At 42.0% G+C, this 18,038-nt stretch overlaps 1 protein-coding gene and 1 pseudogene across 1 annotated transcript in view; one reads left to right on the forward strand and one right to left on the reverse strand.

The window, feature by feature from the left end:
* Positions 1–211: 211 nt before the first annotated feature.
* Positions 212–18,038, reverse strand: part of LOC107146499 (ATP-binding cassette sub-family A member 17-like) — a 103,345-nt gene continuing 85,518 nt past the window's right edge. Inside the window, 9 exon segments of the mRNA XM_048790059.1 lie at positions 212–1,168; positions 1,321–1,394; positions 1,584–1,774; positions 2,026–2,196; positions 3,247–3,434; positions 13,261–13,455; positions 14,442–14,587; positions 15,210–15,374; positions 17,650–17,830. Of these exon segments, the coding sequence (XP_048646016.1) occupies positions 860–1,168; positions 1,321–1,394; positions 1,584–1,774; positions 2,026–2,196; positions 3,247–3,434; positions 13,261–13,455; positions 14,442–14,587; positions 15,210–15,374; positions 17,650–17,830 (1,620 nt within the window). The 3' untranslated portion in view covers positions 212–859.
* Positions 6,938–10,596, forward strand: LOC125612288 (annotated as a pseudogene).

The raw sequence follows: 18,038 nt of genomic DNA on the forward strand, positions 1-18,038 counted from the left end.
AGAATGGCTCTCCACAATGGACTCTCCAAGTTCTACCCTGGAGGTAGCATCATGTGGGAAGCCAGGCCCAGCAAGATCAGTGTTCAACCCCTCTCTCCCTTTTCTGGCTCTATCCTGCTGGCCAAGTGGTCTGTGTACACCTGTGTGGACTATCCATGCATCCATTCAAACCTTGCCCATGATGCAGCAGAGAGCAGCCATCCTAACTGCCCCTGAGGCCTTGGGATGTACGCAGGTGATATGGTATACCTGTGAAGAAGTGTGCTGCAGAGGCCACCTATCTGGGAAGGGGATTCTGGAGAAGGGAGGGTGAAGACTTGGGTGAGCTGTTCCTTCAGTCCTGCAGACTTCTTACCCACGAGCAAGGACATTGTACCTGGGCCTACAGGGGACACAGTCAAATGACAGGGCACAGAAGACAGACCTGGTATCAAGCAGAGCCATGGTTGCTACTATGTAACTCCTGGGGCCACTGCCTTTTCCAAAGGATACACAAGGTGTTCCTCAGGGGCTGGGGACATAGCTCAGTGGCAGAATGCTTGCCTAGCATATGCAAGACTCTGGGTTTAATCCCCAGTACTACAGTAAGTAAATAATAACAAAGTGTTCCTCTGAAGTTGCTTCCATGGCTAGGTCCCTAGGAGACCACAGGTCACGCACATGGGACTCAGGTAGTCCTTGCCACTGAGATGTTCCTGGGCTTTCCATCATGCCTCTGAAGCTATGGCCCCACTCTGCTCTATGTACCGCATTCTAGGGGAGGGCACTGCACCGAACTCACTGGGCAAGGCTGCCTTTGCAGCTCCTTGTGACCATGGCAGGCAATGTACACTCTGGCTAACCTGAACTAGGATCTTTATTACCATAGGACTGGTTCTGAGGAAGGCAGTGAGGGCGACTGAGAAAGAGATGAGGGAGATTGAAGGGGAGGCTGAGAAGGAGGTGATGAAGAAGGCAAGAGAGGCTGAGAGGGAGGTGAGCAAGGCTGAGGGCAAGGCAGTGAGGGTGATGAAGACCTGTCTGGCTCTGCTTGCTCTTGTTGGATTGTTCCTTGAGTAGGGGGCACAGGACTGGCGAAGTTCAGGAAGATGTCCTCCAAGGAGATCTGGTTGACCAAGTAGTCCTCCAACAGGTACTTCTTCTTGGCTTGCTCCAGAATGCCAAACACCTGTGGAAGGGGAAGGCAGCCGCTGTGGACAGGCTCACCCCTAGGTGGTGTGATGCACACAGTGGGGATGGGGTTAGGGAGAATGCAGAGAGAATGGAGAAAGCCTCTGGGCTTGCCATGCGGAGCAAATTTCTGCTCTAGGGTGTGCTCACCTTCCCCCAGCTGAGGTCATTGCCAGGCAGGTGGTAGTGGACCATGCCTTGGTGCTCCTCTTCTAGGACACTGCCTGCACAAAGGAGAGACTGTGTTCCTACCAAGGAAGACAGCCTAGGCACACAGGACTGTGGTCTTCATCCTCAGGGTCAGGGATGTGGGTTTGGCAGGGGTCAGGCACAGACACTGTGCATCAACTGACAAAGGTCCAGCAGGGGCCTGCCTCCCACCCCCAGTGGGGGCTGCTAGGGGCAGCACAAACCTGAAAAGGTCAGGTCTACAAATGCCTTGAACTCCTCCAGTGCTTCTTGCTGCCCTTCCCTTCGGACTTTGGCCCACAGGGAGTAGCCGCTGCCAAACTTGCTCTTGAGGTGCTGTGGGCTTCCCAGGCACTTGAACTGACCCTGCACCATGATGGCCAGCCGGGTGCACAAAGCCTCACACTCCTCCATGCTGAGGACAGGGAGTAGAGGCCTGAGACAGGGCTGGGGGGAAGCAGAAGCCCACCCTAGGTGTAAAAGCCTTGTGTAGACAGAAGGTGTCAATTCCCAGATCAGGCTGTTCCTGATTCCCACGCTGAGTGTGACCACATGCAAAGCCTGGGGAAACTCTATGCCAGCTGCTCACAGGTGGTCTGCCCCCCTGGCCCCTCCCCAGCCACCCATTTCAGCTCCTCCATTGACCCACAGAGACCCAGGCTCTACCTGTGGGAGGTGATGACAATGGCCTTGCCAGACTCGCGGGCCTTTCCCACAGTGCCCCAGAGCAGGCGCCGGGCCATAGGGTCCATGCCAGTGGACGGTTCATCCAGGAAGATGACGGCAGGATCTCCAATGAGGGCAATAGCCGTGCTCAATTTGCGCTTGTTACCACCGCTGGGGGTGGAGGGGTGATGGTGGGCAGATGGAGAATGCTGCTGTTTCAACACCCACCCCTTTCTTCTCTGGGAGGGCTCTACATTCCAGGTGGGACTTTCAGAAAAACAGTCAAGCGGAGCTGTGGCTTGGGCTGTCCATGGAGGATCTAAACCATTCCCTGTACACAAGGATCAGTCCTGGGGGAGCACATGGTCAGTGAATCTTTAATGAACCCTATGGGTGTTAGGGGGCACCTTCTTCATCTGAGAGGAAGAATTTTATTTAACTCAAACCATTTACTATATGCAAGGCACCATTCTAAACTTTGCAAATTTAAATTAATTTGATTATCAAAAGATGCAAGAAAACATGAAAAGCTGCTTGAAACTCAAACCAACAGAGGGAAGAGCCAAGGATCTCATCATCTGACCCCTGGGTCCATGTGACCAGAGGTAGTGTCTTCCTGGACTCATCCTGGACCGGATGTGCAGTACTGCTATGTGCCTTCAGGCGTGCTGAACACCATGAGATGGGAGTGGTGTTCTTGGCTTGGACAGTGAGTGTCTGGCTTTGTTTAAGCTACCTTGCTCCTCAGCAGAACCACACACACCAGAATGATGTAACTGTGCACTTAAAATGTCAATCTACCAAACACAGGAAGCCTATTATGAAGTGGAACGGAAGAAAGATCGGTTTACCCTTTTGGGACAACATATGTGGTGCCATCTGCCCTCAGCTACAGGAACTGCCTTTGGCCTGGATTGGCCTTATAATTTCTGGAGCCCAGAACCAAAAGGGTGTGGTGCTTTTTTTCCTTTTATTTTTAATTTATTTTTGGTATGGAGGAGCACCCGGTGTGGTGCCTTGAGTAGCCCAGGACATTCACCCTTTCGTACAGGGGACAAAAGCTACCTCCAGCCACCCCCCCACAACATACCCACTATGGCATGGACTGTACAGCAACCCATGCCTGAGCTGATAGGCTTGGCCCTACATTCTAGTATTGAGAAGACCAGAGCTCAAATTGTAACTGGAGATGGAGAGGTGGAAGGAAGCTCCAGATCTCACCTGTAGGTCTTTACCAGCTTGTCTGCATACACGAACATGACTAAGTCCTCAAGAATCTGGTCCACACAGGAACTGATGTGGTGCTCCGGGATGCCCCGGATCCGGGCATACATGACCAGTGTCTCTCGGCCTGTCATGAAGCTCAGCAAGGCATCAAATTGAGGACAGTAACCAATCCACTGCCGGACCTGAGTTAGAACCACAGCCCCAAGAGGAAGGCATGTCAGAGCTACATGCCCAGTCTTTTTTACTTTGTTTAAAAAAAAAAAATATATATATATATATATATATATATGTTTGTAGATGGATACAATGCCTTTATTTTGTTTATTTAATTTTTTATGGTGCTGGGGATCGAACCCAGGGCCTCGAACATGGGCAAGTGCTCTACCACTGAGCTACAACCTCAGCCCCATTACTTTTTATTTTGAGACAGGGTCTGGCTAAGTTACTCAGGCTGGACTTGAATTTGTGCTCCTCCTACCTCAACCACCCCAGTAGCTGGGATTACAAGCATGCACACAATATGCTTTTCTAACTCAACATCATGTCTTAAGATTTTCCTAGATCATCACATACAGACCATTCCCACTCAGTTTAACTGCTACTTAGCGATTCAGGGAAGGTTTCTAAATTTTATTTAGCTGTTCAGAAAATTCAGGCACATGTATTTCTACCTTTCACCACTATAATAAACTTGTAGTTCACAATCCTGGTTTGTGCTCCCCTATGGTAGATTTTGGAGAGTGTGGGAAATAATTTTTGAAAATAGCCAATGTTTTTTCCCTTCTCTTTCCTCCTTTCCATTCAAGCACTTGTGTGACCCTGGGCAGCCTGGACCTATTGATGGAGTGGCAAATTCAGGGTGTGAATAGGAAATCACATGGGGGGTCAGCTTAGGGAAGAGAGGGACAGGAGAAGGCTGTCATGGGGGAAGAATGTCTATAAGGATCTCACAACTAAGGGTCCGGTTTTGGTTCCCAGGGTGGGGCTTCCCCTAAGACAGATGTCCCCATGCCTGAGGTAACTGCTGAAAAGAAAGGCTCTAATGATTCTAATGAGGATGCTTCTGTAATTTCATGATTAAGTGTAAGGATTTATGGGAAACCACCTTTATCAAGTTATTTTAACTTAATGTTTCTTCTATTTTTCTAGTTAAGAATTTTTTGAGGGCTGGGGATGTGGCTCAAGCGGTAGTGCGCTTGCCTGGCATGCATGCGGCCCGGGTTCGATCCTCAGCACCACATACAAACAAATGTTGCGTCCGCCAAAAAACCAAAAAATAAATATTAAAATTCTTTCTCTCTCTCTCTCTTAAAAAAAAAAAAGAGAATTTTTTGAAATCATGAACAAGTATTGAGGGTTTTTTTTTTTTCAAATTCTCTTTTCATCATCAACTGAACTATTTTTCTCTTCTTAAGGCAATGATTTATGTTGGTGGATTTTGTACTATTAGACCTTAATTATATTTCTGGGATAAACCTAACTCAATCATCCTGCTGCATTTTCACTGTTAATATCTCAGGATTTTATGTTCCTAACAGAAACTGGCCTGGGGCTCATTCCAGCTGCTGTCACTGGTTGCTCTTCTTCGCTCCTAGCTGGGTGCATCCCACCTTCTTCCATGCTTTGGGATGGTTATACAAGAAGGAAATTATCTGTTCTGTGATAGTTAATTGGGCTTATTTATTGGTCTCCTTTATCCTTCATTTCAATTTTAATCTATATAAGTTTAAGTCTATATAAGTTTTCTTTTTCTCCTTCTCCTTCTTCTTCCTTTTATTTGTAGATAGACACAATACCTTTATTTATTTATTTATTTATTTATTTTACATGGTGCTGAGGATCAAACCCAGGGCTTCACACATTCTAGGCAAGTGCTCTACCACTGAGCCACAACCCCAGCCCCTTTTCTCTTTTCTTCTCTTTTTAAAAATATTGTTTTTAGTTGTTTATGGACCTTAAGTTTATTCATTTATTTATATGCAGTGCTGAGAATTGAACCCAATGCCTCACACATGCTAGGTAAGCACTCTACCACTGAGCCACAAACCCAGCCTTCTTTTCTTTTTAAAGACAACTTATTGAGGTACAATCCACATACCATACAATTCATTCAAGTGTACAATTCAACAGATTTTTTTTTTAGCATATTCAGAGCTACACATGCACCATCACAATTCACTTAGAACATTTTATCATACCCAGGAGAAATCCTGTACCCCTGAGCAGTTACTTCCCATCCCCCTCAACACCCTCAACCCCTGGCAACCACTACTTGACTTCCTATCTCTATGGCTTTGCCTATTCTGGACATCTCATATGAATGGAATCATACATATGTGGTCTTTTATATATGACTTCTTGCACTGAGCATTTCTTAAGTTTGTCTAGATTGTAGTATATGTCAGAGTTTCATTCTTTTTTTAAAACTTTATTGAATTTATTTATTTTTATGCAGTGCTGAGGATTGAACCTAGTACCTTATGCATGCAAGGCAAGCACTCTACCACTGAGCCATACCTCCAGCCCCTCATTCTTTTTTGTGTGTATAAATAATATCCTATTATATGGATAGGCCCCATGTTGTTTATCCATTTATCTGTTGATCAACATTTGGGTTGTTTCCACATTGGCTACTTTGACTAATGTTACTCCAAACATTCTTGTACAAGTTTTTTATGTGGAAGTGGGTTTTCAGTCATTTAGGGTATATTTTTAGGAGTCATATGATAACTTTATGTTTAACATTTTGTGTATCCTCTCTGATAATTCCAATCTTATAATTAAAATATTTAGTTCATTTAATGTAATTACCGAAATACTTGGATTTAAATCTACCATCTTATTCAAAGCAATCTATTTATCCTATATGTTCTACCTTCCCTTTTCTTGCTTTATTCTTACATATTATTTACTCATTTTTCTATTTTTCCCTCCACTGGTATCTTAAAAAGTATATACTTATTTCCTCTCATCTGTTGCATGTTTCTTTAGAGATAAAACATGCATCCTTGGCTTAGCTATGGATAATATGATTTGGAATTTTATTCATAAGCAAGGAAAGGACCTTAAAATGCTTTAACTTGATTTACCTCCTTCTGACTTAAAACGTTCATGTATTTAATTTTATATGCATTTTATTTGGTTATGATAAAAATTCTGGTGTATAACTTTTATTTATTCACACACACACATACACACAAAAGAATAAAAAGTATATTCACTTAGAAAAGTTGACTTCATGGGGCTGGGGTTGTGGCTCAGTAGTAGAGTGCTTGCCTGGCACGCATGAGGCACTGGGTTTGATTCTCAGTATCACATATAAATACATAATAAATAAAGGTATTGTGTCCATCTGCAACTAAAAATATTTTAAGAAAAGAAAGAAAAGTTGACTCCAACCAAAAATGCAAGACAGGTTTCAATGAGCTTAGATTTCCTGGTATACTATTTCTAACCCTAAAGTAGAAGTAATGCATTTTCAACTTACATGCCTATATTTCTGACACAAGTTAAGTGGATGGAAGAAAACTCAGAATACTTCCAAGTAAATCTGGGAAGCCACAGCAGAAACCTAAGATTTCTTGGAAAGAGTGTTAAGTGGGAAGCCTTTAATCCTACCTGGATATTGTTTTTCTGTGTGATTCTCACAAATCACCTTCAAAGATTGGACTACCCAGTAACAGGTATGGCAGTAAGTCCAGTAGGGTGGATATAAGGACCATGTGAATAATAGTAAAAGAAAATCAAGGACCAGATGCTGAGACATTTATATGTATTTTAAATCTCATAAAACATTATTATTATTTTAGCCTTGTCTCGTCAAAAGCCACACATTTACCCTTTTCATTAGGAGTCAGAATCACTCTTCATTTTTTTCTGTTCTTTGAGCTCCTTCCAGGATCATTTTCTTTCTTCCTGAAATTTACTCTTTATTACTTCCTTTTTCCTACATCTATTGGTGACAAACTCTCAGGTTTAATTTACCTGAAAGTCTTCCTAGAAAATCTTTATCTTTTTTAGTGCTGGGGATTGAACCCAGAGTCTCACACACGTTAAGCAAGCATTCTACCACTGAGTTACATTCCCAAGCCAAAATATATTTTGTTTTTGGGTGGGTCAGGGTACTGGAGATTGAACCCAGCAATGCTTTACCATTGAGCCACATACCCAGCCTTTTTTATTGTTCATTTTAAGACAAGGTCTCAAGTTGCTTAGGGCCTCGCTATGTTGCTGAGTTTGGCCCCAAATTTGGCAATCCTCCTGCCGTGGCCCCCTATGTTGCTGGGATTATAGATGTGTGCCACTGCACCTGGCTATGTTTTCTTTTACAGTATAGTTTTATTGTGTATATTATTTCAGGCAGGTTATTTCCTATACCACTGCTGTCTTTTGTTTTCTTGTTTCATTCAGAAATAAGCTGCCAGTCTAAATGTTGTGCTTGTGAATGTGATCCATCTTTTACCTCTGGATCCTTCCCCCCCCTTGTTTGTTAAGTCAAGTTTTATTGATTAAATGGAATTCAGAATATCTTACTAGAAACAGCAGCAAGCCTAGCCAATCCTGCTATTAAAAATGTGGCAGTCTTCTATTATAATTAAACAGACTTAGTGGAGGCAATGAAGAATAAATTAAAATTCATGTTATGTGTATATATACACAACAGGGAACTTCACCATTATATATAGGTAGAAAGAACCAAGCAAATATAAATTAATAAATGAGCCAAAAGGAAATCTAGAAGAGGAAGGACAATGGGAAAGGGGAAGGAGGATGGGAGGTAAAAGAGGGAGGGAAAAGAGTGGGACCATGAACTGAAATCAAATTTCATGCATGTATGAGTTGGTCAGGAAACCAACTACTAGGTATAACTATAAAGCTCTAATAAAAAAATAAAAAAAAACAGGGCTGGGGTTGTGGTTCAGTGGTAGAGTGCTTGCCTGGCACATGTGAGGTACTAGATTCAATCCTCAGCACCATTACAACTAAAAAAATATTAAATAAATAAATAAATGTAAGGAATTACAAAAGAGATGTGGAGATTCAAGGCATTTTGGCTCCGAATTGATGTTCTTATGAATATTACCTACAATGTTCATGTCAACAGAGAGAACATCCTGAAATATAGTTAATGACAGGAGTGGCTTTATCAACAATGCCAATCCCTTACCAAAAATGTTAAGATAGTTTTCCATAACTCCTTGGATATGAAGGAGTTATGGAAAACTATCAGGTTGGTAAGATTTTGAAATTATTCTCCATATTCATGTGCAAGTTTGAGCACTTAGCTGACACAGCTGCTGCTCTCCCTGTCCCAGCCCCAAATCCAAATATAACATGACTTGAAAGGGCTTTCTATCCATTGCATTGTACAATAAGCCAAATAGTTCTCATATCTTCAATTGTGATTTTAAAGCAGTTTGTAATTAAATATGAGCATTTTGGTTTTTTTGTTTTTGTTTTGTTTTGAGAGAGAGAGAGAGAGAGAGAGAGAGAATTTTTTTATATTTATTTTTTAGTTTTCGGCGGACACAACATCTTTGTTTGTATGTGGTGCTGAGGGTCGAACCCCGGCCGCACTCATGCCAGGCAAGCGCGCTACTGCTTGAGCCACATCCCCAGCCCAATGTGAGCATTTTGTACAGGACAATTGTGCTTTACAAAAGAGCAAAATCATACAACAAAAATTGCTGAAGTCTGATTTACATGAATTATGGTGCGAAATCACATTTACATTAAGTCTCAAATTTACAAAAAAAAAAAAAAAATCAGTTCTGTTGTACTGTGGAAGTTCCCTGGAGTAATCACTCCCACTTGTGTCATATCCTCTTCCTTAGAGTTGAGACTGGTCTTTGGGTCCTTTGAAGATTTTCTTTGGGGCTGGGGATGTGGCTCAAGCGGTAGCGCGCTTGCCTGGCATGCGTGCGGCCCGGGTTCGATCCTCAGCACCACATACAAATGAAGATGTTGTGTCCGCCGAAAACCAAAAAATAAATATTAAAATTCTCTCTCTCTCCCTCACTCACTCTCTCTTAAAAAAAAAAAAAAAGATTTTCTTTTTGTGTATGGTTTTCAGTAGTTTTACCATAATGTTCCTAGGGATTGATTTATTTTAATTTATCCTGCTTAGGGTTAATAGGGCTTCATTTATTTGTAATGTGATATCTTTCAAAATGTTTAGATAGTTTTAGCCATTAACTTTTCTGTCTTATTGTTTTTTTGGTTTTGGTACTGAGAATTGTACCCAGTGGCACTCTACCATTGAGCTTCATTCCCAGTTCGATAAGTTGCCAAGGCTGACCTCGAACTTGTGATCTGGTCAGAGGAAGCAGGGCAGGCCCTGCTCTGCCACTACTACACCTCAATCCAATTCTTGAGGCCTGGACTGACCTGATCTGTCCTCAGACTCTGACTGCAGGTTTGTGACTCCTGATGGAAATCATATGACACAATATTTGGATCACAGCTGCTTGAAAGGTCTTCAGAATTACAGAAGACAAAAATACTAATGGATATGAGAAAGCAGTAAGTTTGGGGAGAGGGAGAAAAAGCAACTTATTTCCTGATTTACAACTTGATTGGATGCTAAGATATTGGTGGACATGAATAGTTAGGGGCCTGAAAGCAATGAAGAGGACTATGACCCAAATTGTGTGGAGGAGAAGGAAGAAGAGATCAAGAACCCTGAGAACATAGAGGACTATTATGTGTGGGAGTAGCCAGCAACTTGGAGAGCAGAGGGCTGATGGCTTTAATCTTGAGGAGTTTAATCTTGAGGCTTTAATCTTGAGACCTTAACCATGTGCTTTAAGACAGTTTAGCCTCTGTCTTAAAGTTACCTCATTCAGTTGCTAAACTAATACTAGTTATTTGCACCGGCCAGTCTCAGAGATATTAGACAGAAATGAGTCCAGTTCTTCTCAACTACTCATTGAAGTGCAAGTTCAGCCTAATCCATCAAAACACATCCCACAGCCCATTCCCCTAACCACTGAACAGTATGCATGAAGTTTATGTGGAAAGGGAATCTTTGGCTTGTCGGCACAATTTTGCTGTAGCTGCTGGGAGCAGCACTGCTCAATACTTGTCAAGGACAGATGGATGTGGGAGTCTCTCATGTGGCTCAGAACTGTCCACTCTGTACACTTCCCACTTTGTGTTTCATTGTTTCCCAATGAAGAATTGAAAGACAAATACAGGTGCTACCTTTTCAGGGAGTGTGTGGAGCATCATTACCAGCTCCAACAGTGCCCTGCTGCAAACTGCCCCATGGTTATTCTGGTATAGGAGCCCAGAGTTCACCAAGTGCAGTGCAATAAGGTCTTCTGTTTCAAGTACCATGAGTGAAATTGGTACAGGAGAATCCCGATACTGTTGGCCAGAGTGAGCAAGCCCAGGCCAGAGAGGCCTTCAACAATATTTGTTCTAGCCTATAATTGCAGCAGTTCAGGATGCAGAAGCAGGAGGATTGCAAGTTTGAAGCCAGCCTCACAACTTAGTTAGGCCCTGTCTCAAAATTAAAAAAAAAAAAAATTAAAAAGGGCTGGGGATGTGGCTCAGTGATTAAGCTCCCCTGGATTCAATCTCCAGTACAAAAAAAAAAAAAAGTGTGGGCTGGGGTTGTGGCTCAGTGGTAGAGCACTTGCCTAGAATATATGAGGCACTGGGTTCTATCCTCAGCACCACATAAAAATATCTTTTATTGGTGGGGCAGGGTAGGGGTGCTAGGGATTGAACTAAGGGACCCTGGACCACTGGGCCACATCCCCAGCCCTATTTTGTGTTTTATTTAGAGACAAGGTTTCACTGAGTTACTTAGCACCTCGCTTTTTGCTGAGACTGGCTTTGAACTTCCAGTCCTCCTGACTCAGCCTCCTGAGCCGCTGGGATCACCCAGCTACCACATATAAATAGATAAATAAAATAACAGTATTGTGTTCATCTACAACTAATTTTTTTTTTAAATAGAAGTACTTTTCTATTTTGAGATGTGCAAAAACTAAAAAACACTTAGTTAGAGGCACAAACATACCAGTGGATTCATGGGAAGATTCAGGAAAGGGTCATGAACAATCTGGGGACTTGGATTGACAGGCAGTACCTACAGAATGCTGCCAAGCTCTTAGCCAAGTGTCGATGTATTCTGTAATACACCTACATACATGCGTACTATATGGAGTCTGGCCCCAGGAAGAAGCTATTTCAATACTAGCAGGCTCAGAGATTGAAAACCTCTAGAAGAAAGTGAAACATACAGACAGTATGACACAATGGACTTGGCAAACCAGATGCATATAGCAGAACAGCAGAGAGGAACCCTGCAAGAATTTCCATGACACTGAAGTCAAAACATGGACATGCTGTGGGGAAGAAGATGGGGTTCTCAGGTCTCCGGCTGCCATACTGCATGCTGCAGACTGCCTTTCACAACCCCAGAGCCAGAGCCCCACTCCTGAAAGACACTGGCAGCACACCTCTTAATTTCTGTTTCCTTCTCTCTCTCTCTCTTTCCCCCTCTTTTTTTTCTTTTTGTTTCTTCCAGGTTAGAAGTCATGTTAAATTAGCCTCTTTTCAGAAATTTTAATTCTCCCTGGATGATTGTTGGGGGGGGGAAGGAATTTTTTGTTTGTTTTTTGAACAGCTATTAATAGTATTAGATCATTACAATTCATGTAAGACTGTACAATTATTTTATTTTTAAATTTTTTTTAGTTATTGTTAGACCTTTATTTTATTTATTTATATTCGGTGCTAAGAATTGAACCCAGTGCTTCACACATTCCAGACAAGTGTACTACTGCTGAGCCCCAGCCCCAGATCCTATAAAATTATTTTTAAAAAGGTAAACCATAAAACACAGAGCTCTTTTAAAAAATAAACTGGCATTGGAATATTTAAAAAAAAAAAAACTTGTGATCTTCCAGCCTCAGCCTTCCCAGTAGCTGGGATTACAGGTATGTGCAATAGCTCATACTTCATATATAGGGTTTATGTGTATATACGGATATACAGAAAGGATATAAGAATTGGCTCACACAACTATGGAAGCTGAGAAATTCCACCAGAGTAGGGCTGGAGACATGGCTATTTGGGAGACATTAGCAAACAGAGAATAACAGGAGGCAGACCAATAAAAAGGACTAGGCACAGACAGTGTGTCTAGAACAAGGACAGTGGGCTACAGGTGTAGCTCCCGGAACACTGCAACTGATGGGCCAGATAAAGATGAAGATCTACCATAGGAGTTTGAGACAGAACAGCAAGGAGAGAGGGCAGCTGTGGAACAAGCAAAGGAAGGCTTGAGTGCGAAGGAGAAGACCAGCAATACAAAATGCTGGTGCAGAGAGGTCAGGGAAGATACAGACTGAAAATTAGGTCATCTCAACTAGGATGAGTGTAGTAGGAACAGGTCCATGGAGAAGTTTCAAGGGTTATTTGGCTGAGAGCATCCATGAACCAAGGCTGCCAATTGGACATCTTGAAGGATGCCTTGAATGGCAGGTGGATGTATGTCACTCACTGTCCAGCAAGCATAGGGGAAGAAGGAAAGAAGGGGGGCCCTTTGAGTTTCCAGTGCCTAGAAGAACTCAAGAGATGTGTAGTACTTGGGTGCAGTGGTGTGTGCCTATAATCCTAGCTCCTTGAGAGGCTGAGACAGGAGGTTCACCAATTAATTCAAGGCCAGCCTGGGCAATTTAGCAAGACCCTGTTTCAAAATAAAAAGGGCTGGGTGTAGCTCAGTGGCAGAGGTCTTGCCTAATGTTCATAAATCTCAGGGGGTGGGGGAGCTTAAGTATGGGGCATGAGTATGCAGGGGTGGGGGAAGAGTGATGTTGAGTAAGCAGTGCAACATCTAGTCTGGAGCTCAGAAAAGTTTGCAGTATGCAGATAAGGATTTGGAAGTCACAGATGAAATTGATATGTGGACTTTTCAGAGATCTGGTCTTATTCCAGTTCCCTGACCCCAAATCTTGTGTCAACTCCCCAAGTTTGTTTCTAGGTGATACCCACTTTCCCTAGGTCAGAGCTGATGCTAAGACCCCTAATAAATGCATCCTCACAGGTGATGGGCTTCTGTCCTGTCAGCATTTTGAAAATGGAAGTCTTTCCAGCTCCATTAATTCCAAGAAGACCAAAGCATTCTTTAGCTTGAGCAGTGAAGGATACTTTGTTCACAGCCAGCAGGGGTACCTTCTTGATATAGACCTAGGATATGCAAGACAGGAGACAAGGGAGAAGGCTGGTAGTCAGCGACAGGTCTGAGCTGCCCTCGGGGGCCCAGGTGGCCTCTCACATCCCAGGCTCAGACTTGCATTTTCTCAGCCACTGCTCCCAGCAGGCTCAGTAAGGTTTTCTATCCTCCCACTCTCTTTGCATTTTGAGAACTCAATTCCCTTAAGATAAGCTTTTTCTCTTTTGTTCCTGAAGCCAACAAAATCCCTTGGATTGTTGCCTGAGGGTTTATTGATGTTGTTTTAACCTCCAGAAACTATATGAAACAACAAGACTAATAAATTTTGGGGGGAAAATGCTACACAGTACCTGGATATTTGAAGGTCTCTCAAAATTCTCCCTGGGGCTATCAGGAAGACTAGGGAAGATTGGTTTGAGTTTCTAGACCCCTTTTCAGGCCTTGGCCCATCTCCAGTTGTCTTCTACATTCCAGGAAATATTCCATAAGTTCATGTTCCACCTTCCAGCCTTCCTTGCTTCTCAGGGTTCATGGCTCAGGTCCCTTCCCATCCCAGGCCCTTCTATCTTCCAGAAGACCACAGAAATAGGGCAGAGTCTGGGTGCACAAACAAACTCAGATATGCTTCATTCTTAAACGGAGAAACCGCATCTCCATCAGCAGCTCCTGAGTTACTGTAGACAGGCCTTGAGCCTGTCAATGGGTGGATTCCTCATGCAAAAGACCTGAGAAATCTCTGCTTTCTTTCTTTCTTTCTTTTTTCTTTTTGGTACTAGGGATTGGACTCAGGGGAGCTTGATCACTGAGCCATATCCTCAGCCCTTTATATATTTTTAATTTTGAAACAGGTCTCACTAAGTTGTGTAGACCTTCACTAAGTTGGTGAGGTTGGTCTCAAAGTTATAATCCTCCTGCCTCAGCCCCTCAAATTGCTGGGATTACAGGAGTGCGCCACCATGCCCAGCAAGATTTGGCTTTCTGAAGCCAAGTCTGACTTTACCTTCGACACTTCTTTAACAATTAGTGGATGTGTCTTTTGCAACGTTTCCAAATAAGTCCTGACAGTTTTTGCCTCCTCTTCTACATCTTGGTCTTCAGGCACTGATGCTGCTGCGAGCAATCTTGCCTATAGTTCCCAAGACAAGGATAGAGACATAAAATGTTTGCAAGGGTGGGAGATAGAGATTGAAGGGAACCGCAAAGACCACATCCTTCCTGGGAAGTCCCCAAGGTGCCCCAGCCGACCTCAGTTCTCATGCTCATACCACCATCCCTATTTCAGGAGCCACTGTGGGTGTCCAACAGAGAATTCATGTTGACATAAACATGATTAGCTGGACATTTAAACCTCACGTGGTGTGAACTTTTGAAGAAAACTAAAAGACTTTAAGCCCAGAATGTCAAGACACAACAGAAGTCAATTCCTATATTTTCCTTGGGGGTCTTGGCCTCTGGAAGATAATCAGACCAAGAGCTGACAAAAGAGACCTTTCTTCTGTCAGGTTCATTGCTAAATGGGGAAGAGGTGTTCTAGAAGGTGACTGGTTCTAGGAAGCCAACGTCTTGTTTATACTTAGCTGATGAGCTGGCTATTAAAGTACTTCAGGTGACCAGTATGTTTACCAGGGCCACAGGGGCTAACCAAACTCTTTACCTTCTCTAGAGGAATCCAGAGAATCAAGGCAGCCACAGAAAACAAGGACACTAAGGAGCCAGGCCATTACCTGTCCTTAGAGGATTTAGAGTCCAACTCATCACTTTTGCTTCAGGAAGAAGTTAGAAATCCTAGCTTTCAGTCTCCTGAACACTTTGGTTTCAACAAGAAAAAGCAGGATGATGTACAAAGGTCCTGAGATAGCCAAGGCTGCCAGATATTTCCCTATCCCAAGGGATTCCCAGGCATAGATGTTCTTTTGAATCACATGTCCTTCTGCTAATATGAGATAAAGAGATGTTATCACTTTGGGTAATTTTTAAAGCTATTCCTCCCCTGTACATACAGTAGGCAACTTCCCATTCTGGCAAATATCACCATAAGAAGCATTATTGCCATTGATGCTATTACCACATCCCAGCAAATAGTAAACGAGAATATATTATTTTCCTTGTTATGACCAATGTTTTGTAAAAAATATGCAATAAAAGACTTTTCTCATGTTGTAAACCATAAATATATATAATTTTCATCAATAAAAAAGTAAAAGTGTTGGGGATGAATCTCAGTTGTAGAGGATGCTTAGCATGTGTGATACCCTGGGTTCAATCTCCAGCACCAAAAAAATCTAAAATGAAATAAAATAAAATAAATAAAAGACTTCTTATCTACATGGCAGTGTTGGTTCTTCTTTCAATCATTAATTCCCTGGCAACTTCAACTGACCATTCATGTAAAAAAAATTTCAGGAGGCTCTATTCTCTCTTTTGATCTCATCTGCCTCACTTTTTTTCTTTTAAATGAATGTAGTATAAAATTAGACAATAAATACATACTTATTAGAAAAATGAGAAAGAAGGTTGGGGTTGTGGCTCAGTGGTAGAGCGCTTGCCTAGCACTCGTGAGGCCCTGGGTTCAATCCTCAGCACCACATAAAAATAAACAAATAGAAAAAAGATATTGTGTCCATCTAAAACTAAAATTATTTTAAAAAAGAGAAAAATGAGAAAGGTATAAAGTAAAGGTATATTGTTATAGTTTTGTGCATGATTCTTCTATATTTTCTAGATGTTGTTGTTGTTGCATTATTATTATTTTGGTACCAGGGATTGAACCCAAGAACACTTAATCACTGAGCCACATCCCCAACCTTTTTTTTTTTAAGAGAGAGAGAGAGAATTTTTAACATTTATTTTTTAGTTTTCGGTGCACACAACATCTTTATTTTATTTTTATGTGGTGCTGAGGATCAAACCCAGCACCCCGTGCATGCCAGGCGAGTACATTACCTCTTGAGCCACATCCCCAGCACCCCCAACCCTTTTTATTTTTAAAGATAACATCTTTTTATTTTCTTTTTTTGGTACCAGGAATTGAACTCAAAGGCATTCAACCACTGAGCCATATCCCCAGCCCTATTTTGTGTTTTATTTACAGACAGGGTCTCACTGAGTTGCTTAGTGCCTCACTAAGTTGCTAAGGCTGGCTTTGAGCTTGAGATCCTCCTGTCTCAGCCTCCCTAGCTGCTGGGATTACAGGCGTGCACCACTGCACCTGGCTTATTTTTTTATTTTTGAGACAGGATCTTGCTAAGTTGCTTAGGGCCTCACTAAGTTGCTGAGGCTGACTTTGAACTTGTCACTTTCCCACCTCAGCATCCAAAGCCTCTGGGATTACAAGCACGAATCACTGTGCCTAGCCCTAGATATTATCTTTTAAAATAAATGTGGAATGACACTATGCATTATCTTCCCCAATTTACTGTTTCATTTAATAATGCATAATGGACACTAACCACATGAGGACACACAGATCAAAATAATTCTTTTTGATGCCTGCATCATTTTATATTGTATGTATGTATATATACCATAGTTTATTAACCAATCTCTTTTTGGTGCACATGCAGGTTGGAGTCATTCCTCACTATCTGTATAGCATGGATTCCAAGACTCCTCCTGAACATAAATATCTACAAATGCTTAAGTACCTTTGTAAAATGACATAATAAAGCCAGCCTTCTGTATCTATAGACTCTGCATTCACTCAAACAATCATGAGTTGAAAATATTCAGAAAAGAAAAATTGCATCTGTACTGAACAGATTTTTATGTCATTATTCTCTAAGTGATACTGCATATCATCTATTTATATAACATTTATATTATATTCAGTATTATAAATGATCTAGTGATGATTTAAAGTATTTAAGAGGCTGGGTATGGTGGCACACATCTATAATCCCAGTGACTTGGAGGCTGAGGCAAGAGAATCACAAATTCAAGGCCAGCCTCACAGTAACTTAGTGAGGCCCTGTCTCAAAACAAAAAAAATAAAAAGGACTGGGAATGTAGCTCAGTGGCAAAGTGTCTCTGGGTTCAATCCCCAGTACCAAAAAATAAATACATCAATACAGTACATGGGAGGATATGCACACATTATATGCAATTTTATATAAATCTTACATTACTATGCCATTTTTACATAAAAGGAAGAACATTATCTGAATATATCTCAATAAAATGTAATTAACAAATTACATTTAAATACTCACAAACTTCTTTGCACTCAATCTGGCTCAGATTCTTGGAATTGCAAAACTTTTGTAGTTCAAAGTTGTAATACAAGTTGGAAAAAGCCATCCCCAGACAGTGTCCTGGAAGTATTAGAAAAGTATGATCCGAGGACTCTGAGATTTCTGTGTAGCCCAACTCTGTAAAGAGAATGACTCCATCCTAAACACTGGAGAATAAATATGGTAACCTCAGTTTTATTTATTTATTTATTTATTTTTAAAGAGAGAGAGGGAGAGAGAGAGAGAATTTTTTTTTTTAATATTTATTTTTTTAGTTATCGGCAGACACAATATCTTTGTATGTGGTGCTGAGGATCGAACCCGGGCCGCACGCATGCCAGGCGAGCGCGCTACCGCTTGAGCCACAT

This window comes from Marmota marmota, unplaced genomic scaffold (genome assembly GCF_001458135.2).
Source record: "Marmota marmota marmota unplaced genomic scaffold, marMar, whole genome shotgun sequence".
Classification (NCBI taxonomy): Eukaryota; Metazoa; Chordata; class Mammalia; order Rodentia; family Sciuridae; genus Marmota; species Marmota marmota.